The sequence below is a fragment of the Pongo pygmaeus genome, chromosome 1, assembly GCF_028885625.2.
Source record: "Pongo pygmaeus isolate AG05252 chromosome 1, NHGRI_mPonPyg2-v2.0_pri, whole genome shotgun sequence".
Taxonomy (NCBI): Eukaryota; Metazoa; Chordata; class Mammalia; order Primates; family Hominidae; genus Pongo; species Pongo pygmaeus.
The window spans coordinates 108011372-108036814 of record NC_072373.2 but is presented as its reverse complement, the minus strand read 5'-3'; the positions used below and the strand labels follow the sequence as shown (position 1 = coordinate 108036814).

The 25443-nt window shown below is 39.0% G+C and overlaps 2 protein-coding genes across 9 annotated transcripts in view; one reads left to right on the top strand and one right to left on the bottom strand.

Annotated features, from left to right (window-relative positions):
* The window catches only part of LOC129015142 (neuroblastoma breakpoint family member 11-like), a 2260169-nt gene that overhangs the window by 1172497 nt on the left and 1062229 nt on the right, over positions 1-25443 (bottom strand).
* Positions 1-25443, top strand: part of CHD1L (chromodomain helicase DNA binding protein 1 like) — a 53400-nt gene that overhangs the window by 8781 nt on the left and 19176 nt on the right. For 2 of the 8 annotated variants that reach the window (XM_063663970.1, XM_063663966.1), the window contains exons 2-15: positions 1306-1418; positions 3558-3664; positions 4510-4624; positions 5228-5259; positions 8541-8622; positions 12955-13117; positions 14464-14619; positions 15965-16057; positions 17345-17441; positions 19487-19560; positions 20733-20843; positions 22088-22144; positions 23937-24051; positions 24682-24835. In XM_063663970.1, coding sequence (XP_063520040.1) covers positions 1306-1418; positions 3558-3664; positions 4510-4624; positions 5228-5259; positions 8541-8622; positions 12955-13117; positions 14464-14619; positions 15965-16057; positions 17345-17441; positions 19487-19560; positions 20733-20843; positions 22088-22144; positions 23937-24051; positions 24682-24835 — 1469 coding nt within the window. The remainder of the gene's footprint in view (positions 1-1305; positions 1419-3557; positions 3665-4509; positions 4625-5227; positions 5260-8540; positions 8623-12954; positions 13118-14463; positions 14620-15964; positions 16058-17344; positions 17442-19486; positions 19561-20732; positions 20844-22087; positions 22145-23936; positions 24052-24681; positions 24836-25443) is intronic. The other 6 variants (XM_054452738.1, XM_054452743.2, XM_063663972.1 and 3 more) reach the window with 5 other exon arrangements.

The following is a 25443-nucleotide window of genomic DNA, read 5'->3' as shown; positions in this document are numbered from 1 at the left end:
AGAATTTTATGCTTGTTTTCTGTAGCATGTCTAGGGTTTTTATTTATACTTAGCAAGAGGAATAAGGGAAAGTAAGTATACTCCCATCAGAAACAGAAATCTCTGAATTTTCTGATTATAAAATGGGGATAATACCTACTCCATAGACTCATTATAAGCATTAAATGAGGTACTGTAATTTATTTATTTATTTTTATTATTATTATTTTTGTGAGACAGTCTCGCTCTGTTGCCAAGGCTGTAGTGCAGTGGCGCGATCTCAGCTCACTACAACCTCCGCCTCCCGGGTTCAAGCAATTCCCCCTGCCTCAGCCTCCCAAGTAGCTAGGATTACAGGTGCCCGCCACCATACCCAGCTAATTTTTGTATTATTTATTAGAGACAGGGTTTCACCATGTTGGCCAGGCTGGTCTTGATCTCCTGACCTCAGGTGATCTGCCTGCCTCAGCCTCCCAAAGTGCTGGGATTACAGGCGTGAGCCTCTGCACCTGGCCTGAGATACTGTAATTTATGTAAAGTGTTTACTACTCCTTTGGTGTTTGTAAGTGCCTAAGAAAAATAACTTATTTTTTAAATTTTGTACAATTATGTATTTTGAAGATTTTTTAAAAGGTATAAGTTAAACCAGATAGTTATGTTTTGCTAATAGTTCTTATATAAAGTATGTTTAAGGTCTTTCACCTTCCCAAGATATGGCTATTCTTTGAAATTGGATTTTTCTCACCAAGGGAAAGAGAAAAGAGAGTAAGTTCCATATTAATTTCACATGTTTTCTGCCATCCCTGTACACAGTTAAACACCCTTTGTGAAACATCATTTCCATTCTTAAAAACAGCGCTTCTGTGTTGAAGCATTATTCAGTGTAGTCCTAAGTTTTTTCCTTTAGCATTGATGGCATATTTAAATGGGTGCAATTAAACAAGCAGACACATGTACAATCCATGTGTTGTTGCTCTTTGTTAAGTTGCATCAGTAATGCCTCATTTCCTGGAATGGACACAGGTGTGAGTCTCAGGCAGTATAGAGGCGAGATCCCAAGTTGACTTTCTCATCTGTCAAGTGAATCAGGTGACAATGACAGGCTACTTTGGGGCTTTGAATATAAAGGTGAATAACTCTGCTCAAAAAGTAGTTTGGAAGTCAGCAGAAGTTTAGATATCCATAACTCCTCAGCAAAAGATATGGCCAGTGAGGTTTAGGGTTATGTGAATTTAGGCTCTGTTCCTCATTCAAACTCTTAGAACATTGCCTTGTGCATGTGCTGAAATGTCTGCTCTTCGGATTTGCTGTATTTTTTGTTTCTAGGGATTCACCTACGCTCGTACCAGCTGGAGGGAGTAAACTGGCTCGCCCAGTGCTTCCATTGTCAGAATGGCTGTATCCTGGGAGACGAGATGGGCCTGGGGAAGACCTGCCAGGTGTGTTACTATGCGATGAATACTGCTCACTGCCACTGCAATACTTCCTTATAACTCATTCTGGAGCTGAGAGCTCTGGAGCTAAAACAAAGCTCAGTTTCACAAATGTCTCTGGGATCCGGGCTAACTGGCTCTTGCATCGGGAAAGGGCCTTCCCTGTAGTCCTCTCTGCCTCAGTCATTGCAGTTGCCCTACTGACTTTATTCAGGGCCAGCAAATGCTACTTGTCCTTTCGTCGGATGTTCACATAGCTCTGCTTTAAGCTCTCTAAAAAGATATCACCTCCAAATGTGTTTTGCTAAAATTTTGTTTAGACTTTTTGCATCTATGTTCATGAAAGACATTGGTCTGTAATTTTCTTGTAGTGTCATTATCTAATTTTAGTATTCGGGTAAAGCTGGCCTTGTAGAATGAGTTGAGAAGTATGCCCTTCTCTTCCATTTTCTGGAAGAGTTTATGTAGAATTGCTGTTAATTTCTTCCTTAAATTCTTGCTAGAATTCACTAGTGACTCCACACTTGTTTTGTAGACACATCTGGTTTATAGTAATAAAAGATAAACTTTCTCTAAATTGCATCCTCAGGGAAAGCTAGACTGAATGGTTTTAATTCATTAAGTCACTTATTAAAGAATTGTTCCTGGCACAGTTTGGGCTGAGAAGCCATAGATAATTTAAGAAGAAAATTATTTCTGTTAGAAAAACTAACTGCCACCCTGTAGTCAAGCACTCTAACCATAACCATGAGTTGCAATGTGTGTTTTGCATGATTGAACTTTTGTTTTATTTTTGAGACAGGGTCTTGCTCTGTCACCCAGGCTGGAATGCAGTGGCATGATCTTAGCTCACTGCAACCTCTGCCTCCCAGGCTCAAGGAATCCTCAGTCTCCTGAGTAGCTGGGACTACAGGCGCATGCCACCATGCACAGCTTATTTTTAAATTTTTTTGTAGAGATGAGGTCTCACTATGTTGCCCAGGCTGGCCTTGAAGTTATGGGCTCAAGTGTTCCTCCTGCCTTGGCCTCCCAAAGTGCTGGGATTACAGGCGTGAGCCACTGCACCTAGCCCATGGTTGAAATTATAGTGCATATATAGTTTGTATTTTGTTAATCTAACAGTGTCACTGTAATTTTTTACTTCGTTATATTCTTCACAGTCATTATCAACATTGCATAATATTCCATCAAGAGAATTTATAATTTACTTAAATGTTCTACAGATGAGAAATGGTGATTCCTCCCCTTTTTGTGCTGTTTAATCTTGATAGGAACATCTTTGTGCTTGTAGCTTTCTCAGGATTTTGAATTACATCCTTAGGACAGATTTTTCTCAGAAATAGCTCAGCATTTGAAGATGGAGTCTCTTGACACATTTTTTTTTTAAAACAAGTTATTTTCTCTGTATATTACAGCAACATTCAAGTCAAAAGTGTGTACTAGAATCTTCTGAAGTATGCCCATTTGCCTTTACCAATATTTCCATTTTATACCCTTCCTTAAGCTTAGGATCGTGTATTGTCTGTTTTCCCCATTAGAATGTGTCCTCCAGGAGGGCTGGGCGTTTTGTCTGTTCTGTTCACTGTTGTATAACTGGAGCATAGGACAGTGCCTAGCAAATAGAAGACACCCTGTAAATACATATGGAAGAAAGGAAGACAGTAGGGGAAGGTGGGAGGAAGTGAGGGAGGAAGGAAAGCATCCTCCCTCGGGAAAGCCTGGCAGGCAGCAGAGGGCCACCATGCGATTGGCCGTTTTCACAGTCATATCTTGGCACTTCTTGCTTAATGTTTTCAGAGTATCGCAGATCTTGGCCATCAATTGGATTTTCATTAATTTCTGTTGTCTTTCCTGAGTTTTTCTTTACAGTAGAGGTTCAGTTAACCTAAACATTGAGCCTCATTGCTTGTTAACTACTGAAGTAATTGAGTTCCATAAATTTCCGTGGCAAGTATATTTGAGGCTTACATGATTTCGCTCTACGAATGGATTACTCCCCTAATGGATTGTGGAAGGTCGTACAATATTTCTTTGTAAAACAAGTCTTATACAAGAGTGTGTGTTCCCTACAGGGCTGTGGGAACTTCATGGTTGTTTCTCATGGGGAAATGTGATCAAAACTGCCTTTCTTTTTCTGTGTTCCAGACTATTGCTCTCTTCATTTATTTGACAGGAAGATTAAATGATGAAGGACCATTTCTGATTCTTTGTCCCTTGTCTGTTTTGAGCAACTGGAAAGAAGAAATGCAGAGGTACAGAGTAGATGTAGCTGAAATTTTATTGTTTATCTTGATTAAGATTTTTTTTTTCTGGATGATGTACAAAATGTGATAAAACAACCTATTGTCGTAATTAGTAAGTTTATTCCAGAAAACTTTGAACTGATAGAGTGTAGGTAGACACTGAGGATATAATAGGGGAAGAGTAATATTATTACTATTTGGCAATTTAAAGGTCGGCAATCGTTTATAGTAAGTATTGATGAACTTAGTAGAAGCCATTATTTTTTGTTTGTTTGTTTGTTTGTTTTGAGACAGAGTTTTGCTCTTGTTGCCCAGGCTGGAGTGCAATGGCACGATCTTGGCTCACCACAACCTCCGCCTCCCAGGTTCAAGTGATTCTCCTGCCTCAGCCTCCCAAGTAGCTGAGATTACAGGCATGCGCCACCATGCCTGGCTAATTTTGTATTTTTAGTAGAGACTGGGTTTTTCCATGTTGGTCAGGCTGGTCTCGAACTCCCGACCTCATGTGATCCACCCGCCTTAGCTTCCCAAAGTGCTGGGATTACAGGTGTGAGCCACCGTGCCCGGCCTATTTTTCATAGTGACGTAGGAAGTAGCTCATGTGGAAGAGATCGTTTTATTTTTCGAGTCAGCACAAGACCTTTTTAGATCTGATCCCTCTACCTGTTCACATAGGAACTCGCTCTGAGGTTCAACCATTCTTTAGATAGGATTCAGAGCCCCAAGACTCTGGTTGTAGGACCTCATGAGGTCTGCACATTGCAATCCTCCCATGAAATGTAATTTTCCAGATATGCACATCCTGTCACATGGATCTAGTATCTATGTTTATCTACTTCTTTTCTTGGATTCAGATTTGCTCCAGGTCTTTCCTGTGTAACATATGCAGGCGACAAGGAGGAAAGAGCCTGCCTTCAGCAAGACCTGAAACAGGAGTCACGTTTTCATGTGCTACTGACTACCTATGAGGTATTCATTCGTTTCTCTATAGCAAGAACTCCTAACCTGTGACCTTAGAAGTTGTAGAGTCTGCTGAAATCATATTTAAGTTTTGTTGAGAGCACACACTTTTCTGGGCAGGGAGTCTACCTTCATCAGATTCTCAAAAGAGGGCTGTGACCAAAAGAAGTGAGGGATCATTGTGCTTCAAATTAGTTCGATCTTTTCCTTTCTTGGTGGATCAAGGGGGAAGGCTTCTCAAGGAAGTGGCATTTGAGCTGCCTCTTGGTTGATGAACAGAAGTCAGGCAGGCAGGCAGGGGAAAGGGTTTTGTGGACTGAGGAATCACGTCTGTTACTGGAGGACAGGAATAGAAGACAGCTCCAGCCTTATTTTAAATCCTTGTTTTTCAGTCTTAAGACAATGTGTTCCACTGACCTTCCACTTAATCAGGCTTTTCTCTTTGTTTTTAAGATGGCGCTACTTAGAAATTATTCTCAGAACTTTTTTTACTTAGTGAACAAATGAGACTTAGATAAATCCTGTAGTTTAAGAGAGTTCACAGAAAACTAGCTTATCAATATCAGAGTTTATCAATGCCAGCCTTTATAACGTGTCTTCCTAATTTTTCAGATTTGCTTGAAAGATGCATCATTTCTAAAATCGTGAGTAGGTTGTACTATTTAAGAACTTGGGTTGAGTGTTTCGTGAATGTCATGTCTTTCCTTCACGTTTTAGTACTTTGCCTCTCCTGGCGTGTCTGGTATGTCTTCCATGAGTTCTGTTTATGGGTAGGCGGCATGGTGGGAGTCCTGTTTACAGTCATTAGCTGTGTGTCCTTGGGTTAGTTATTTAATCTCCATGAACTTCAGCTTCTTATCTATAAAATGGGGATAATTGTTTCTTACCTCAAATAGCTGTTATGAAAATTAAATGAGATTAAATATACTTTGTATGGTTAATAGATATTAGGCTCTTTACATGCAACTTGCATAGACCCCTTTCAGTACTACCATTTGGAGAGTTTGCTGTAATATAGAAGGAGAACCATTTGAGCGGTTTGCTGGAAATAACCTAAAGTAGCAATCAGTGCCGTGGAATTAACTTTTTTGAAAGGGAGTTTTAAGTGTACCTCTAATTAGTTAACCTCATATTGGCCCATGAAATCGGAAACTCAGATTTAACTCTCAATACCACCTAATAATGGGAATGATAGGATCATGTCAAGATAACAGTTACAATGCAAATTAAACAAGGGCTAGAGTTTAGGTAAGAAAGATATGTTGACAGGGTTTCATTCTCTATAACCTCTGTAGTTATTACATGGTTAGGTGGATACTCTGTATTTTAATATTCAAAAATTTTTGTTTTGAAAGTATTTTATCAATATTTTAAATGTTATTTCTCATCCAGGTTCCTGTGAGTTGGATTTCTATTTTCATGCTATTTTGAAATACTAGAGGCTAGGTCATAGATTTCATGACTTCTACCCAGTATTTCATTTAAGTGAGCATATTATCTTATTTTTCTTAAGATATACATTCCCTCTCTTTTTATTATTAATATTCAACTTAATATTTGTTGAAAGTCACTCACTGGAAAGACATTGTTCTGAGAGTTATTGGCAATATCAGGAAAGTGAATCGTAGAGCTACCCTAAGAAGACATAAACTCCAGTGGAGGGATGAAAAGTGTACAGATATCCATAATACATAGCAATATATGGGAAGTCTCAAAAGATAATAAAATTAGGACATAAATGTTGTTGGGTACTTTACATAAGTTATCCCACTTAATCTTCATGAAAACCCCACGAGGCAGCTATTATCATCCATTTTACGGGTGAGGAAAGTAAGAGATTTGGTAACCCATCCAAGGTTACATTGCTGATGATAAATAGCAAAGCAGACATTTAAACCCAGCATTTGGTGCTGTGGGGCCTCTTTTTAAGAGAACTTCTCAAAATAGCTAGTTGTACTGGAGTTTTACATTATTCAGCAGAAATAGAATCTTTCTATTTCAGATCATCTGTTTTCAGTGCATTTTCAGGTAGATTTAAGAACCTAAGTAACAGAGGGACATTTATAATGCTGTCTTGTAGTATGAATCCCGACAACATAGATACATTCTTTCAATATATTTGGAAGGTTATATTGCTGCTTGCTGTATTGTACATTCTGAGAATAGCAGGGAAGTGTAATATCATCTCTGCCCTAAAGAGATTTATTATGGAGACTTAAGGCTGTGCATGTTACAAATATGAAAAATTTGAAATGTTTTGGACAATAGACTTGTAAAACTCTTTGGATCAAGAGGATTAGAAATTACCTCATCCGACTTTCCATTCAGTGCTGGATTTCCCCCATCTTTTCCTCTTCAGGGAACATGATTTAGAGTATCCTTTGATGAGTGATTTGACCCACTTCCTTTAATGAGCGAAAATCCACTTCTCTGTAGCCTGTTTCACTGAACAAGCGTTTTTTTGGACACCTAAGTGTCTAGTTCTTCACAAGGGAATAGGACCTAATCTGTTTTGAAAGCTAATTCAAACAGAGCCAGGCACCATCCTAGAGAAACTTCCATACCTTATCTCATGACCACTGTGCAACTTCAACTGGACCCTTGTTTCTTGTCATCCTTAAATGCATCCTCTGTTCATGCCACCCAACCTTCTCCTACGACTTCCTGCACTCTATTTGGACCTTCAGTCCTCCCTCTACTCGCTCCTCTCATTAGGTGAATGGTAGTGTAGTAGGCACCTCTGTTCCTCCGCCTGTCCTCTGGAGTTTCTCTGTAGCCTCAGAAAGAGGGCCTCCTCCTTGTAAGGTGAACCTCTGCTCAAGATCTTTCTCTAATTTTGGAGGAATTTTCCTTTCCATACCTACTATTTTTCCAGTGTTCTGTTTTACCTGTATATACATTTAGTTTTTTAAATATGAAAATAATGTAATGGGATTCCAGAATGTTTATAATCAAAATAAAAAGTTAAACATCTTATAATTTTCACTTTATTATCTTTTGCATGGCTTTCACATTTGTAAAAGAGGATGCATGATATTTATATCTTTTTTATTATTCTATAGGCTTTTTAAATTGCAACATAATCATATTTATTATTTAAAATGCCATGTAATATTTTACTACCTATTATTGGACATTTAGGTTATTTTCCATTTTTTGCTGTTTTAAATAATACAACTTCAAACATTCCCACATATATCTTTTTCTGTATTTTGAATTTTTCTTAAATAGCTTCTCAGTAGTATTTGTCAAAGTATTTGCTTTTATGACTGAAACTTCTGGAGAAGTTGCTGATGTGACATAGTATGCTACAAAATGTGCTCTGGCAACAGCCACTAATGACTTCCATGTCAACAAATTCAGTGGATATATCTTCCTGGACATCTCTGTGAGATTTGACTCTGCTCACCACTTACCCATTTTAAAGTCACACTTCTTAAGTTCCTACAACACCACTGTCTCTTGATTTTTTTCTTCTGTGTTTGAACATCAGCTCTGTCTTTATGACCTTCACCAAGTCACCTAACCTTTCTGAGCTTTAGTGTCTTTATTAGTAAAATGAGCATGATTGTTTGCTTGCTATACTCTTTTAGACTAAATAACACATAAAGCCCTGAGGTCAGTGTCTGGCACAAAGTAGGAGATCATAAATGTTTCCTTTTCCTTTCTGTCTCTGGCTTCTTTTCTGCATAGGTCTTTCCCATTTTGTTAAAAAAAAAAAAATCCCTTGGTTTTACTACCTTATCCAGATATTGTATTATGCACATGTAGCCTCTCAGATAGGAAGGTAATTTGGTAGCATTTGTAACAGAAGGGGCTTACTGTTAGTCTTTTTAACAACAGTCACAGTTTTGTAGTACGACTTTGGATTGTGAAATATGTGTTTAAATTACACAAAACTGAAAGCTTGGGTTTTCTCTCACAGATTCCCTTGGAGTGTTCTTGTTGTGGATGAAGCTCACAGGTTGAAAAACCAAAGCTCCCTGCTGCATAAGACCTTGTCAGAGGTAAACTTACAGTGTAGCCTTAGTTTTTATATAACCACTTTTTTTTAAATAGACATTATATTTTAGAGTAATTTTAGATTCACAACAAAACTGAACAGAAACTACAGATGTTTCCCATGCATATGTCCCCACACTTGTACAGCTGTCCCCTGTCCCCACACTTGTACAGCTTCACCCATTATCAACATACCCCACCAGAGTGGCACAGTTGTTGCAACTGATGAGCCTACATTGATACATCGCTATCACCGAAAGTCCATAGTTTACATTCGGGTTCACTCTTGGTGGTGTGCATTCTGTAGGTTTGGACAAATGTACAATACCATGATATCTACTGTTACAGTATCATACGGAGTAGTTTCACTGCCCTAAAAATCCTCTGTGCTCCACATATTCATCTTTTCTTCATAACTCTCTTAAAAAAATACTAGTTTAGGCCTGTATAGAGTCAATTAAATTGAAACCTTTTTTCGAGTTCAATTTCTGCAGGGCTAAATGAACATTTTATGGAAGACAGAAGTAGTACTGAATTTGGCCTAACTTCTTCTTTCTTTTGTATTGGAGATAGGTTTACTAATATCTGGTGAATAAGAACCCTACCCCAATAGAATGCATTTTATTTCAGAAATGTTTCAACTCTCTTTTGATCGTCTTCAAAGGGACAATTTCTCTTAAAAAATCTTATTGTAATTCTTCTTTGTGCAATAGTAGATATATCAGACATGTTGTACCCCTCCCCCCAATTTACCTGTTGAAAAAATTTGATAGTTCACCTGGGTTCATGAAGAGACCAATTACATGCTATTGAATATTACCTCCAGTTTGTCTTGTCTTTGTCCTACTTTTGAGCATAATACACTTGCTTTCATTCGTTTCTCTGGATCTCTTGCATCATTCTGGCAAAGTAGATGAGAAATATCATTGTACCCTAGATTGGCCTTTTTTTCTGAGGAGTCAGTGCGATGTGAAATACCCTTTTTTTTGACTTGGTAAAGATTTGTTCATTGATGAGACCACATATGTTAATTTCTGTGATGATAATTGAAGTTTGGTCCTTGTCCTATAATAAACCAATTAATAAATTTAGAGGTCACTTGGAGGAAAGTCTTAGATATGAATTCTATTTTTACTGGCCTAAAAGTTGCAGTTTTTAGAGTCTTAATGTAGATATGATCACTGTGTATTATTAGCCCAGTCTCAAAGGTCGCTGTCCCCTGGTGGGGCCCCCTCTATCCCTGGTGTCCTTTGCCTTCTTTGTAGGGACTTTTTACAGTATCTCCTTCTGAGAGCTTGTCTTGGTCTGTTTTTCACAGACTGGGTAATTCATATGAGCAGAAATTTATTTATCACCGTTCTAGAGGCTGGGAAGTCCAAGATCAAGGTGGCAGCATTTGGCAAGAGCCTTCTTAACTGCATCCTCACATGACAGAAGGTGGACGGGCAAGAGGGAGCAGAAGAGCAAGCTATCCAAATGCTGCATGACACTTTTTTTTTTTATATATATAAAGGCCTTAATCTTATTCACGAGGGAAAAGTTCTTATGAACTAACCACCTCTTAAAGGCGCTACCTCTTAATACTATCACATTGACAACACCTGAATTTTGAAGGAAACACATTCAATCCATAGCAGTTGTCATATCCTGGCATCTAACCTTATGAAAGATGGCTTCATAAACTACTGTGCCAGTTTACTAATTTAAAACGGGAGGAGAGAAGCAGGCATAGTAAAAGAACCTGGATTTGGAGTGGGAAAGCTAAGTTCTGTTGCTAGCCTCAGAGCCTTTTCTTGTTATTCATAAGGAAACTAAGGCTCAGAGGGATTAAGTGAAGAAATGGTTCTGGGTCATCTTAGCATTCCTTTTTAGATGAAGCTTGGGTTGCAGATAACTGGTTGGAAAGAAAATACATTTATTTATTGGGCTGAGAGATGGGGAGGGGGATACTGCCATTTTTTTTCCCCCTAATATTGTTTTCAGTTTATAAAAGTTGGAAGCAACCAGCCGGGCGCAGTGGCTCACGCCTGTAATCCCAGCACTTTGGGAGGCCGAGATGGGCGGATCACGAGGTCAGGAGATCGAGACCATCCTGGTTAATAATGGTGAAACCCCGTCTCTACTAAAAAATTCAAAAAATTAGCTGGGCGTGGTGGTGGGCGCCTATAGTCCCAGCTACTCGGGAGGCTGAGGCAGGAGAATGGCATAAACCTGGAAGGTGGAGCTGGCAGTGAGCCGAGATTGCGCCACTGCACTCCAGCCTGGGCGACAGAGCGAGACTCTGTCTCAAAAAAAAAAAAAAAATTGGAAGCAACCTAAATGTAAAATATAGGGAATTGGTTGTACAATTTATGCAACATTCACACAATGCATTTGCAAAAGGTAAGGCTACCGAGAACAATTATGTAGAAGAATATTTAATAACATGGAAAATGTTTGCAAAGTATTTTATACACACACAAAAAAGCTTACAAAATACTATTTACAAACAGAGATGGCCTCTGAATCTTTACCCAGTTATAAATTTTGATCCCAAAATGGACCTAACTGAATCAAAATGTTAATTTGTGTCATAGGGTAAGTTACCTGTAGCGACTAGCAGCCTTGGTTTCCTTTGTGACCTCACAGCCTTCATTCATCTCAGCTCTTTACTTGGTGAACACATATTGTAAGAATGTGAATTGATTATTGGAAACATTACTTTTGACAAGTTCCCATACTTGAAATACTACAAAAACATCACCTAACAAGCAGAACAACCATGAATGGGTAGACATTGATTAGACATTTAAAAAGAAACAAATAAAAAAGGCAGATGGCAAAAAAAAAAATTGTTTACATCTGTTTTCATTGATTGTTATTCATTTATCATTTTTTGTATTATAAAAGCAGTGTCGTCCTATGACCCCCCTCCGAGTCAAAATATAGAAAGACAAGAAGAAAAGGAAAACATCCCAGTAATCCTACTCCTACATTAACACTTTAATGGTTTAATGGTGTATGTGCTGCCATAACCTTTGCTGTGTGTATACACCCAAAAAGTAATGTATATATGCATATATATTATTTAAAAAGTCAAAATGTATATTATTTTAAATATCAAAATATTGTGTATATACGTGTGTGTATATATACACATACATACATACGTATATATACGTTTACATACTATGTTTTGACATTTAAAACAGGCTGAGTGCTGTGGCTCACACCTGTAATCCTAGCACTTTGGGAGGCCGAGGCAGGAAAATCACTTGAACGCAGGAATTCAAAAGCAGCCTGGGCAACATAGTGAGACCTTGTCTCTATAAAAAAATTTAAGAACCTAGCTGAATGTGGTGGTTAAGTGCCTGTAGCTCCAGCTACTGGGGAGGCTGAAGTGGGAAGATCACTTGAACCGGGAGGAGGAGGTTACAGTGAGCCGAGATCATGCCATTGTACTCCAGCCTGGGTGACAGAGCAAGACCCTGTCTCAAAAAAAAAAAAAAAAAAAAAGATATACATACACGATGTCAAAATATGGCTTCCCCATTTTGATGTATTGTTTAATTCTACTGGTGTAAGTTCTTGTGAATGTCAGTTTAGAGAATATCTTTTGCTTGACCTAATATCTTTTCTTCTTTTTCCTAACCTTCTACTTCATGTCTGTCTTACTCTTGGTGTTCTTCTCTGTTGTTCAAAATTTAAGGACATTTTTTTTACATTTGAGATTCTCTGTGAACCTATGTCCAGAAACATCCAGAAATCTTGACATCTTGCATCTTGGTGTTCTTCTTTGTTGTTTAAAATTTAAGGAAATTTTTTTTCCATTTGAGATTCTCTGTGGTCCTGTGTCCAGAAACATCCAGAAATCTTGACATCTTGCATCTGATGCACCATTAAATTTTATAAAAGGACAGTCTCCTATTACAAATCTTGCTTATTGCTTGCAGTGTGGGGCCTGATGCTGTAGCGTTGCATTCTCAAACTGCATGAGCATGTGCATTGTGTCTCAGATACCTCAGTGGACTCCCCGACACAGGCAGTAACACATAGTTTGAATCCCCATCTAAATTGAATAATAACAGCCATATTAAATCCTCATGCAATACTTCAGAGTTCACAAAGTGTTACTACATCCTTATTATTATCCCCTTCTTATAGTTGAAACTGAAGAGGTATTATTTCCTGCATCAAACAGCTAGTTTGCAGCTTCAACCTGAGCCATCTGATTTCATGTCCCCTCGGTCATTCCATTAAATCATGCCTCTCTCTGTGTGGGTAAAGGTTGTGATGGGTAACTCAGCCTTGCATTCCAGTGTTATGGAATTTTTATTTTATTTATTTATGTATTTGAGTTCTCAGTAGTCTTCAGTCTCCTGTTGACTGGAACTCCCATCCAGAACAGCCTCCAAGAGCTCTACTCCCTCCTCAGTTTTGTGGAGCCTGATCTCTTTTCCAAGGAAGAAGTGGGAGATTTTATTCAGCGCTACCAGGATATTGAGAAAGAGTCTGAGTCAGGCAAGTTCGTTTCCTACAAATCATCCCCGAGAAGCCTTGACACAGAAACCATCCTCATGCATAATGGTTACAGGTAGAAAAGAAGGAGAATTGATGACCAGAGGACACCTTCCAGGGAGACAGAGCCGCTGATGTTAGGGAGATGTTAAGTCACACATGTTGTTCCCAGTTGTCTGCTGTTCATGACTCTCTTAATTGTTTGCTATGTGATTCTGCAGTAGGGCTTCTTTAGTTCATTTTTGGATGAAATAGAAAGTGCCTGCTGATTTGCAGACTTTTTTTCCAACTTGTAAATTCTATAAAGACTTTGTTAACTTAATAAGTCACTTCCTGAGGGAGAAAAGAATGTGGGTGCTGTAGTCCCAAACTACTGTTCAGCATTCTACAGCCCTGGTATTTCTTTTAATGCTGCACCAAAACCAGAATTCTGGGATGGGAACCCTTCCTCATTCATACAGCCAAGAGTTGTAGTCTTCTGTTCTTGTATCTTTGCCCCTCTGTGTTGTAGGATTATCTATCCCCGTGATATTATCCTGGGATGATTTTTCAAAACAGATGGGAGGTATGCCAACTAGTGAGTTTGTATGTGCTGGGTAAGTATGAGTTTGAGGGAGCTTCTCATAGCAAAAATCTCCAGACCATAGACTGAAGATTACCTGGCGAACCTGCTCTTATTACTCCCATGTTTTGGGTTACCTGACAAAATATAAGACTTCTAGTCAAATGCTTGACATACTTGTATTACATGGGACACACTTGTGTTAAAAAGTTGTTCATTATTTATTTGAAATTCAAATTTAACTGGGCACCTGTATTTCCATTTGCGTATCTGGCAATCCTACAGGTAGTATAATTCTAATTTAGAATAATTTTTGAAATTCAAGACATCTGGGGAAAGAATAAGGAATTTTAAGTCAAAGAGCCAAATTTGAATGTTGGCTACATTCACATCCAGCTGTGTGACTTTGGATAAGTTGCCTAATTTCTGAGCCTCACTTAACTTAGCTATAAAAATGGGGACAGTATTCCTCACTTGAAATTTCTAAGCTGTTATGCTGATCAATGAGATTAAATGCAAAAATATTCTGGAAACAAAAGAGCTTTGTGTAAATGAGATGATAAGTTATTTGAGTGTTCCTCATTCTTGGGCTAAGAACAAGTTATGATTCCAGAAAAAAGATGATCCCAATGAAGGAAGAAATACTATAAAAAAATGACCATACTGGCCTAGAATGCAAAATAAGCGTGAAATGAGAAACAAAAATAAATTTCTTTAAGTTCTCTAGGGTTCATTGCCTTGGTTCTACTTTTGTCCCATACTTCTTGTATTTTTTTTTCTTATGTAGCAAGTGAACTGCACAAACTCTTGCAGCCATTTCTGCTGAGGCGAGTGAAAGCTGAGGTAGCTACAGAGCTTCCCAAGAAGACAGAAGTAGTGATATACCATGGCATGTCAGCATTGCAGAAGAAATACTACAAGGCCATTTTGATGAAAGACCTGGGTAATCAGAGGGCACTTGTCCATTTAGAAACTAAATGAGGATGTGATTTCAGGTAGTAAAATATTTTATAATCACACTCACTTGTATGATCCCAAGCATATGGGATGAAATTTTGTATTCTGAATAATTCTGGTCGGCTACAGTGGGACTGTGGCAGAGCATCTTAAAGGTAACTCAGCCTTGGTTGTTGCAGTTGTGAAATTTCCTTTTCTCCCCTCACTCAGTTTTTCTTAGTGCCTGTAATTACGCAAACACTTCCAGGTGTCCCAGTCATGTCTTTCATCCTCCCACCCTGTCAGATATGGTAGTCCACCCTCATTCGCAGTTTTGCTTTCCAGGGTTTCAGTTCTGTACTGAACTGCAGTCTGAAAATATTAAATGAAGATTCCAAAAATAATTCATAAATTTTAAATCAAACTCTGTTGTTAGTAGCATGATGAAATCTCACTCTGTTCCACCCAGGACATGAATCCTCCTTTTGTTCTGCGTATCCACGCCATCAGCGTTAGTAGCCTGCTCTGTCATCAGTCCAATAGTCATGGTATCATAGTGCTTCTGTTCAGCTGACCTTTATTTTACTTAAAAATGGCCCCAAAGCACAAGAGTAGTGATGCCTGCATTTTGGATATGCTAAAGAAGCCATAAAGTGCTTCCTTTAAGCAAAAAAGGTTAAAGTTCTCAATAAAAAAATGAAAAACAATTATATGCTGAGATTGCTAAGAACAAATCTTCTGTCTGTGACATTGTGAATAGGTATATTGTTATAATTGTTGTATGTTATTATGAGTCGTTGTTAATATTTTACTGTGCCAAATTAAACTTTATCATAGGTATGTATGTATGGGAAAAACCACAGAATACATATAGGGTTTGGTACTATCCATGGTTTCCGATATCCACTGGGGGTTTTGGAACATATTCCCATGGGTAAGGGGGAACTGCTGTGTTTAAGAGAGTGCAAAACTTTTTTGTTGAATCAAATTCACTGGGAGGAATTGGAAGTGACAAGGGAAAGATAGGAGTGAAATAATTTCTCAAATTGCACTTTTTTGTCCCTTGACTCCACAACAACAGTTAAAGAAAATTTAGAATTTGCAAAAGAGTAACAGAGTACTCCTGAGTTCAATGTATAGTTGAGGGTCTTTCTTAAAACAAAATGGTTAAGAAAATTTTATGTGAACATGCTGTTAATTCTCAATACAATTCAGTGAAATTTGGGAGGTTAGTATAGGTTCAAAGGATATAATTGAAATGATTAAGGTTACTTGTAAAAACTCAGGGTTTTGGTTTTTGTTTTGTTCGGTAGGCCATCTCTTTCTCTCTCTCTCTTTTTTTTAAATTTCAGATGCATTTGAAAATGAGATGGCAAAGAAAGTTAAACTACAGAACATTTTGTCCCAGCTTCGAAAGTGTGTGGATCACCCATATTTGTTTGATGGTGAGACAGTGCCTTTTCCCCCCACATTATTCTTTGGTAATGTTTCTGTGGCCAAATCATACCAAAATTCTTCAAAATAATTGCATATACTTACTGTGTCTACTTTGTTTATTCTCAATTTCTCTGTATTGGTATTAACTCATATATTGTTCGTGTTCAGATATCTTCAGTTGTCCCGGTAATATCCCTTCTGGCTATGTTTTTCTTTTTTTGTTAAATCCACGATCCAGTCCTAGATCCTGCAGACCCTGCATTGCATTTGCCATGTCTCTTTATTCTTCTATAATCTAGAAACATTCTTCAGTGTTTTTTTTTTTTTTTGCCCTTTTTTTTCTTTCATGACATGAAGAGTCAAGACCGGTGGTTTTGTGGAATGCATGATAATCTGGGTTTTTAAAAATCATTTCTTCATGATTAGATTTCCCAGTGTCTTGAATTGACTCAGTCAGCCTTTCCTCACCACTATTCCAGGTTCACTAATGATCTCCCTGTTGCCCAACCAATGGTTATTTGTTAGTTCATATTCCAGTTACCCTCTCAGAAGCCTTTGGCACAGCTGATCACTTCTTTCTTGAAGCACTTTCCTCCCTCAGCTTCTGGGATATACTTTCTCTTCTCCATCTGCTCCTTCTCAGTCTCCTTTGTTGCTTCCTCTTCATCATACAGACCTCAGTAAATTTTCCTCTGGGCGCCACTTTGGCTGCATCCTAGGAATTTTGATGTGTGGTATTTTTGTTTTTCTTCAGACTGGGGCTTTTTTGATTCCCTGATTGGTAGCCCTTGGAGCAAGCACTCCTGTGGCCATGGAGACTCTAGATAGGATCAGTACAGAGGGCTTGCTGCAGTCATTTTAAGGGAATCTCTGCCAAGTAGTGCTACGAACTGTTTAAAGATTGCACAAAATCTCAAGTAGGTGCATATGAGAACTTTTTTAAGAGGAGGGGGTGTTGGGAACACATAGGTTTTAAAAGAAGTCCTCCAGGTTATTCTGACTGCCATTTTGACTTATTTTATAGAGTGAGTCTCAAGATTTCAGTTTTGGGTCTCCTTGACCTTTAGAATCTTCTTTTGTCTCAGTTTCCTGAAGAGTGCTTTTTATTCCTTAGATAGATGTTTATTAGGCTTGTTGGATGTGCCAGGCTCTGTAATTGGTGTTAAGCAGGACTGAGATCATCATGCAAACAACTACTTATATGAGGAGCTTTTGGCTTCTCTTCCTGTAGCCTAGCTATTGGCTTCTGCCCTTACTGAGGGCACATTACTGGGAGTGGGTTCTTTCTTTTCTAGGTGTGGAGCCGGAGCCTTTTGAAGTTGGAGACCACCTGATTGAGGCTAGTGGGAAGCTTCACCTGCTGGATAAGCTACTAGCATTCCTGTATTCTGGGTAGGTGGTAGGTTCACATTTGCTGCTCTGAGCTAATGACTGTTAAAACCTGACTATTGAGGAACTCACTGAGTTGTTCAGGCCAATTCCAGTTTTCTTTTTTTTTCTTAACACTGATTCAGGTTCTGCCTTCTCTGTGACTACACTCCCACCCCATTCTATCCCACCCCACCCCTTCCACAGTCATTCTTTTGTTTCCTGAATCTGTACAGCACTTATGATCCTAATCCAGCACTTGGCAATGTGCTGCCGTAATCTGCTGTCTGGTTAACTGGTGTATGTTTACCGTATCACTCCAACTATATACTGTTTGGCTCCACAAGGACAGAGACAACACTGAGCATTTCTTTTATAGTTGCCTGCTAGTAACTTGGCATTGAATTGCCACATAATGAAGGCTCAGTAAACATTCATTTTTGTTAACCTGTGGGGTTTGATTTAAACTCAAGGGGAACTTGAAGGACTCTTTCTGAGGGACATGAGTTGCGCATTAGAAGACGAGGTTCAGAGCCAGGCACTGTGGCTCACGCCTGTAATCCCAGCACTTTGGGAGGCTGAGGTGGGCGGATCATGAGGTCAAGAGATTAAGACCATCTTGGCCAACATGGTGAAACCCTGTCTGTACTAAAAATGCAAAAATTAGCCGGGTGTGGTGGTGGGCTCCTGTAGTCCCAGCTACTCGGGAGGCTGAGGCAGGAGAATCACTGGAACCCGGGAGGTAGAGGTTGCAGTGAGCTGAGATCATGCCACTGCACTCCAGCCTGGTGACAGAGCGAGGCTCCATCTCAAAAAAAAAAAAAAAAAAAGACCAGGTTCAGTTAGTGTTCAACAGCCATGTGTTCAGCTTATACTTAATTCTCCTAGTCACCAGAGTTCTCTCTTTCTAGAGGAGTCTAGGAAAAGCCCAGATTCCCATGGGTTTCAAAATTATCCCTTTGGAATGACTGTCTTAGGTATGGCCTGAACTAATCTAAAACTTCAGATTTGGCAAAATTGCTCAACTTTAGGAATGTGCAAGTTAAATAATTTCATGTCTTACTGTATTTCATTGGTTCTCATATATCTGCCATAAGTATGTTAGAGTTGGAGAAGGACCTATAAATGCCTTCTGGCCAGTTTTTTATTTCACAGACCCAGAAAGGTTATCTGACTTGCCCAACAAATGGCAGAAATGAGATTAGAATTGAGGTTTTCAGGTTCATTGCTTTCTCTACCCATTTGGGGTTTGAATCTTGAAAGAGTTCCCAATAATTGTTCCTCTTAGACTTGTTGCAAGCTCAGATTAAATAAGTTTTTATAACGAGAATATTGTTTTGACAGTGCTGTGCTTCTGTTTATGCAAATTTAAAATAACAGCCAGTAACAAGGGACTCTAGGCTTGACTTTGTTCTTGACTTACTCCATCATTTTGCCTCCTCCTTTCTTCCCTCCTCTCACTATACAAAAATTTTCTCATGTGTTATGGAAGATGAGACATCACTTACCCCTTGCTTCTCTAAAGTAATGCTTCTCAGACTTTTCAACCCATATAGCTGTAGATGAGAGGATAGTGACTTTACACCCCCAAACAGGGAATAGTTGTAGATGACTGACCACAGGCTTTCTTCAGAGTCTCCAGTTTTTCTTTTCTTTTTTTTTTTTTTTGTGTGTGTATTTGAATTTTGCATTTTACTCTTCACATATCTGTATTTATTTTGCTACTAAAATGAAAGCTTATATTTCTTTCCATTGAGCAAATTGACATTCCAGAAAGAGGCACCTTGTTTATTCTAGGGCTTATATCTCCTGTTGCATTGACATGTCCCCAGGGAATAATCTCCACTCTAGTTTGAGGATGACTGCTCTGAGGGATACAGCTACCTGTGAAGGTGTATTCTCATAGAAAGCATTTGGAGTTTCTGAGGCAGTCTATAAATCGTACGACATTTATATTTCTACTTTGGTATTTATTTATAAACTTGTATTGTTTGGTAAATTTTGCCTGAGGGAAATTGACCTTAAATACCACTAGACTTGGCAGTGTTTCCTTTTCTTTTTCTTGCCAGGGGCCATCGGGTTTTACTTTTCTCCCAAATGACCCAGATGTTGGATATTCTCCAAGACTATATGGATTACAGAGGTGACACCTTTTGGCCACTACATTACCTAAGGCTCTCTTAGACTTAACAGTCCAGATAGGTCCATGAAGAATAATATGGGATATGAGAATATTACAAAGGAAAGCAGGGTGAGAACATTATTCAGAACCAAAAATTCAAAAGTAAGGCGAGAGGAGAGTGATGTGTGAAGGCAAGGATGGACAGCAGAGAAGAGGCACGTGGGCAGAAATAAACTCCCACGTTCCCATCAGTTACATGATTTAAAATTATGGGCTGTGGAGCAAATGTTGTGGAAATGTTTTTGAAAATGTATGATAAAGTTTCGGTGACTAGAGCTTTTAGCGTCTTGTAACATTCACCTCAACAGTTGAGCACTTATTCATGATCAGTGAAAAGGTGAATATTGAAATTATAGAGATACCAAATAAGCCAGGGGAAAAGTAAGAGCAACTTTTTCTACATAGACAATAAAGAATGTAGGTTATTACCTGGGAAGTCTGTTTAATATGTAATAAGATTTGTGTGAGATGATAAGAAAAGGCTCTAACATGAATTGATCTTGAGCCCAATGTTGAATAGCTCCAGACCTTAACAATTTAAAAAAGTAGTTCAGACCGGGTGTCTGAGTTCTGCAGTATACCTGGTCTGGTGGACACTTGCAGAAATGCCCTTGGCACATGCCACTGGCCATTGAGGGGTCCCCAGATGCATAAACAGCCTGATCTTGTAGCTCCCCTTCCCCACACGGATGCATGGAGACAGGTGGCGAACTCTAAAGCCTCACTGAAAGGCAGATTGCTGGACCGTTAGAAGGGGCTCACTCACCTGCCTCCAAGCGCTTGTCTTCTGTTTACATAAGAATTACATCTCAGCAAAATTGTAACTATCACACAGGATAGATGCTCAGGGTTGCTTGAGAATAGTCAGAACTGAGTTATTAACTTCATAAGTGCCAAAGACTTCAACTGCATATATTTAAAAAATCCAGAGGAGTATGTTATGGTGAGTTCTTTTGTAAAATGATAATTGTCCCTGTTAATTTACATTTTTCCCTTTGGGATTTGCTTAAAGTAGGGCTGTGCCTGTATATGGAAAGGGACAAAATTAGCCTTTGGTTTTGGGCTTAATTTTTTATTCCCCAAAGAATACTTGAAAAGGGTTAAGATTTCTGTTTTTCTTCCTCTCTGTAAAGGCTACAGCTATGAGCGTGTGGATGGTTCTGTGAGAGGAGAAGAGAGACACTTGGCCATTAAGAACTTTGGACAGCAGCCCATTTTCGTTTTTCTTCTGAGTACTAGGGCAGGTAGGCTGCAAAGGCATTGATGGAAACAGACAAATGAGGGATAATAGAGTACTATTACATCCCAACGGTTAGTACACTTTTTTCCTTAATTCTCCGAAAGGTGAGGTTATTATTGAATGTAAAACAAGGTACTGGACTTCAAGTGTGGTGCTCTTTTCTATCCAGCCTGCCAAACTGTCATCTCACCAAAGAAGTAAGGCTGAAACCTGGGGTTATTGGAAAGTAATTCTAATCTACTTTGACCATTGACCTGGGAATGTCCTGAAAGGTTTATGTGATTTTGTGGAATGTTTCATTTACATTCAGTGGAAGTAGCTCTTCTTCCCAACCATGAATTTGGGAAATAAGTTAACAGCTTGTCTACTAGTTGTCCTTCCTCTATAAGTATTTCTGGAATAGTGTTGAAAAGCTTAACAAAAATCTAGTTGTTAAAAAATGTGATTATGTTGAAACTACCAACTTTTTAGAATTATTTATGACATCGTCCATATATGATTTAAATCATGAATATTATGACACTGGTAATGCTTTACCAGTTACAGAGTGCTTTCATTTACTGTTACATAATTTGAAATCAGCTCTTGGAGATGAAATGATTCTCTAAGTCATTGTGGTGTCTGAAAAAAAAAAAAAAAGGCCGGCACGGTGGCCCATGCCTGTAATCCCAGTACTTTGGGAGGCTGAGGTGGGTGGATCACTGGAGGTCAGGAGTTTGAGACCAGCCTGGCCAACATGGTGAAACCCCGTCTCTACTTAAAAAAATACAAAACTTAGCTGGATGTGGTGGTGCGTGCCTGTAATCGCAACTACTAGGGAGGCTGAGGCAGGAGAACCGCTGGAATCCAGGAGGCAGAGGTTGCAGTGAGCCAAGATTGCCCCACTGCACTCCAGCCTAAGACATTTTTCTCAGGTCCTGGAGCAAGCTGACCTTAGTTTTTAACTCATAGGATCCTAGTTTCATTATCTTATTTTTGTAGACATAAATCTTGATGTAGTACATACAGGAACATGAAAGGGATGTGTGTCCTCTATTAAAGACAGATTGACATTTTTCTAAAAAGAGAGTTCAGTCTTATTTAGAAAGCTTTATAGATGCCTACTGCTATAAGGGTATATGAAAGAAGTGTCAGATATAATTTTCGATTATTATATATAATCAAAATAAGGAGATTATTTCACCTGTGTTTGTTTTATCTCCCTAATAAAATTAATAACATAAGATTCATTTGGCCTCACTCTTCCAGGATCATATACTGCGCGTGGAATCTCAGCCATTTTCTCATGTGATCAGTTGCCTCAGGGTTAGTCTCAAGAGAAACTGAAAGAATCAGGCAGTGCATCATCACTGCCGAGAAAACAGTTTTATTTATGCTTTAATGATTTCATCATCCTCATATTCAGAGAGCAGCATTATGTTTGAAATGTCTAAAATTAGGAAAAAAGAGATCTCTGCTTTTCAGTTAATCTCCTTGGAGGACTCAGAGTAGATCTTCTGGGAGCTGAAGCAGTCCTGGACATTAGTCTTTTCCAAACACTGACTGTTGTGTTTGCTGTCACAGTTTTGCTGTAGTTTTGCAGTATTTTCATTTATTTAACAGGTTTCCTTCCAGATTTCAAATATTTCTGTGATTGAGTCATATTGCCACCAGATGGCAGTGATAGCTCATGAATATGTTCCTATTCATGGATGTGGGTGTGGCTTATTTATAAAAATCTCACCCCTCAGTGAAGAAGAGCTGCACTGAGACAACATGAATTCAAGAAGATAATTTTATGGAACACATTTTAAAATGAAATAAGCGCCTGAAAAGTATTATAGTATAGTGGATAAAAGCACGGACTCTGGACCCAGACTGCAAGGGAATGAATCCTGGCTTTTTCACCTTCTAGGCTTGCAACTTCAGAAAAGTCCCTTACCCTCCCTTTCAACATCTATAAAGTGGGGAAAATCATAGCAACTACTCAACTTCCCGACAGGGTTGTTGTGAGGGTTAAAGGAGTTAATATAGAGAGAGTGCTTAGAATAATACCTGGCAAGTAGTAAGCACAGCGTAAGTGTGATTATCATCATTATTAGGTATAATTTAGCATCTCTCAGTAATCAGTCATGATTACCTCCTTGTTCCAACTTCAACTTGATATGAAGACTTTAATTAGAATATTCCTGCCTGATTTGTCTGGAGATCCAGCTTATGGTCAGTAGTCCTTCTTAAAAGTTAGTCCTTAATTCAGGTTCATGGAACAAGCCCTTTCAGGCTTGCTTGTTTCAGCAACCAGCTCTAACGACCCTGGCAAGAGGGAGTCTGTTTTGTACTTGTTTTCACATTAATCAAAGAGAAGGCTGCAATGTATCTTCACGGTTCTCTTAATTAATTCCTGTAACTCAAGGTACCCCCTTAGCTCTCTTCCTGCAGTGCTGAAGGAAAGACCAGCAAGAGTGTTCTGAGCAAGCCTCAGAACACTCAAGAGTAAATGACAGTGTTCTTGTCTTGCCGTTGTTTTGTTACTTTCTTTTTGATTAATGTGGAAACAACTACAAAAAAGACTCACTGGAGTTTTCTCTAATCAGAGGGAGGAGGTTTCACACTCTGCTCAGGAGTATAATATCATCCACTCTTCTCATTAACTTTTTCAGAGATCTTGCTACCTAGTTGTAACTTGCAAGCGACATTCAGCGCTCTTCTCTTGACAGTGCACACTGCAGACCTCTCATATTTAGATCTGTTTTCTGAAAGAGCATGTGTCCTTTTCCTCAGACTACTCTAATCAAAATCTAATCAAGGTTTTTAAGCAGAAGAGATAAAGTGGCTCCATGGCACTGACTTAAGTATCCGCTTTGGCCACTTGCCCCTGCTCCGCTCATTCTGTTCCATTCAGTAATAAAAATTTTCCCATCAGGCAATAAGAGGTCAGGTAGCACTTCTCACTGCTAGGACAAGGCTTTGGAGTTGGGGGTGTGGGTCCATTTGAAGGATGAAGCCAATTGTTTTGACTGATTTCAGTTTATCAGTCTGACCCACTCTAGCCTTGTGCTTATTTTGTAGCTCCTCGTCTGTGTGCTGCTGATTACGTTCCTTTTTGCATTGTTTTCAGGTGGAGTTGGCATGAACTTAACAGCAGCAGATACTGTGATTTTTGTTGACAGTGACTTTAATCCTCAGAATGACTTGCAAGCAGCTGCCAGGGCTCATCGAATTGGCCAAAACAAGTGAGTGATTTTTTTCTGCTTCCTTGGCTTGCCCAGCAGCAGTTCTGGGTTGTGAGAAAGGTGAAGAATATAGTCCTGGTGACAGTCCCACACTGGGAGCTGAGAGACCACCAGGTTTTAGCCCATCTGTGCTATTGACTCCTAGGGTAGTATTGGGTGGGTCACATTATCAGTCCAGACTGACTTTATTAGAAAGAGTGAAGTCAAACTGTGAAAGGATTAGAAGGAAACTTTAGAAGTCATTTAACTCATCCTTCTTGAGTTAGGGTCTAACTCAGTTAAAAAATAGGGTTATGGGGCTATGGAGCTAAGCTAAAAAAAAAAAAAGATAGATGTTGCCCTTTGATCTGAGGATAATTTGATCTTCCAGATATTTTCCTTGGCTACAGATAAGGAATCCCAGTCATGGTTACCCCATCATTCTTTCCTTGACTCTCTGGAATGGTTCAGAGAGAATTTCAGGCAAGTTCTCTCTAACAAGTGCTCAGGACCAAATGAACCAATCTGCCTTTCATTGTACCCTGAATATGGTATTCGGTTTTCTTTGCTTTTAGATGTATTTACCTTGCATACTTTTGCCCAGCTTTGCACACCCTTATAGCACACTACCCTTGTTTGACTTATGTCCAGGTCTGTTAAAGTTATTCGGCTGATTGGTCGAGACACTGTGGAAGAAATAGTCTATAGGAAAGCAGCCTCCAAACTGCAGCTCACCAACATGATCATAGAAGGAGGCCATTTTACTCTGGGAGCCCAGAAACCTGCTGCCGATGCTGACTTCCAGGTATGATATGATATATTGTTCTTCACTTTGGAATATGCCAATACCCTTTGTGTGGAGGAGAATGTAAATGAAAAGAACCAGCACTCACGAGCCACTCTCCCCAGCTACACATTTGTTCCTTGGCCTCCCACACACCTGCCACAGTGCTGGCTGTGTGCAGGGTCTGTAGGAACTAAGGATTCAGATCCAAGCCTCATCACTTCTTGGCTGTTTGGGTTTGAGCAGCTTTCTTAACTTCTTAGATCTACTCTTTTTGCATTTCTAAAAATAAAGACACCACGGGTTAGCTTAGAGAGCTGTTAAGAGAATTAGTTAAAATAAAGAACTCAGCATAGTCAATAACAATTAATTCTGTACTTCCACCTTAATCCCAGACCTTTGATCAGTGACTTACATTACTTCATACTCAGAAGAGGGCGAATGAGATCAGGAATTCAAAATTGTGCCTTAGAAAAAATGGGTGAAAGAACTAGAGGTAGTTTATTTAAAGAAGGGAGTACTGGATGGGAGACAGACACTGGATTGGAAGATTTTAGAGCTCTCTTTTGGAAGAGGACTTAAGAGTTACTCTGTAGCAGCCCTTGGGTTAAAATTAGAACTCATAATAT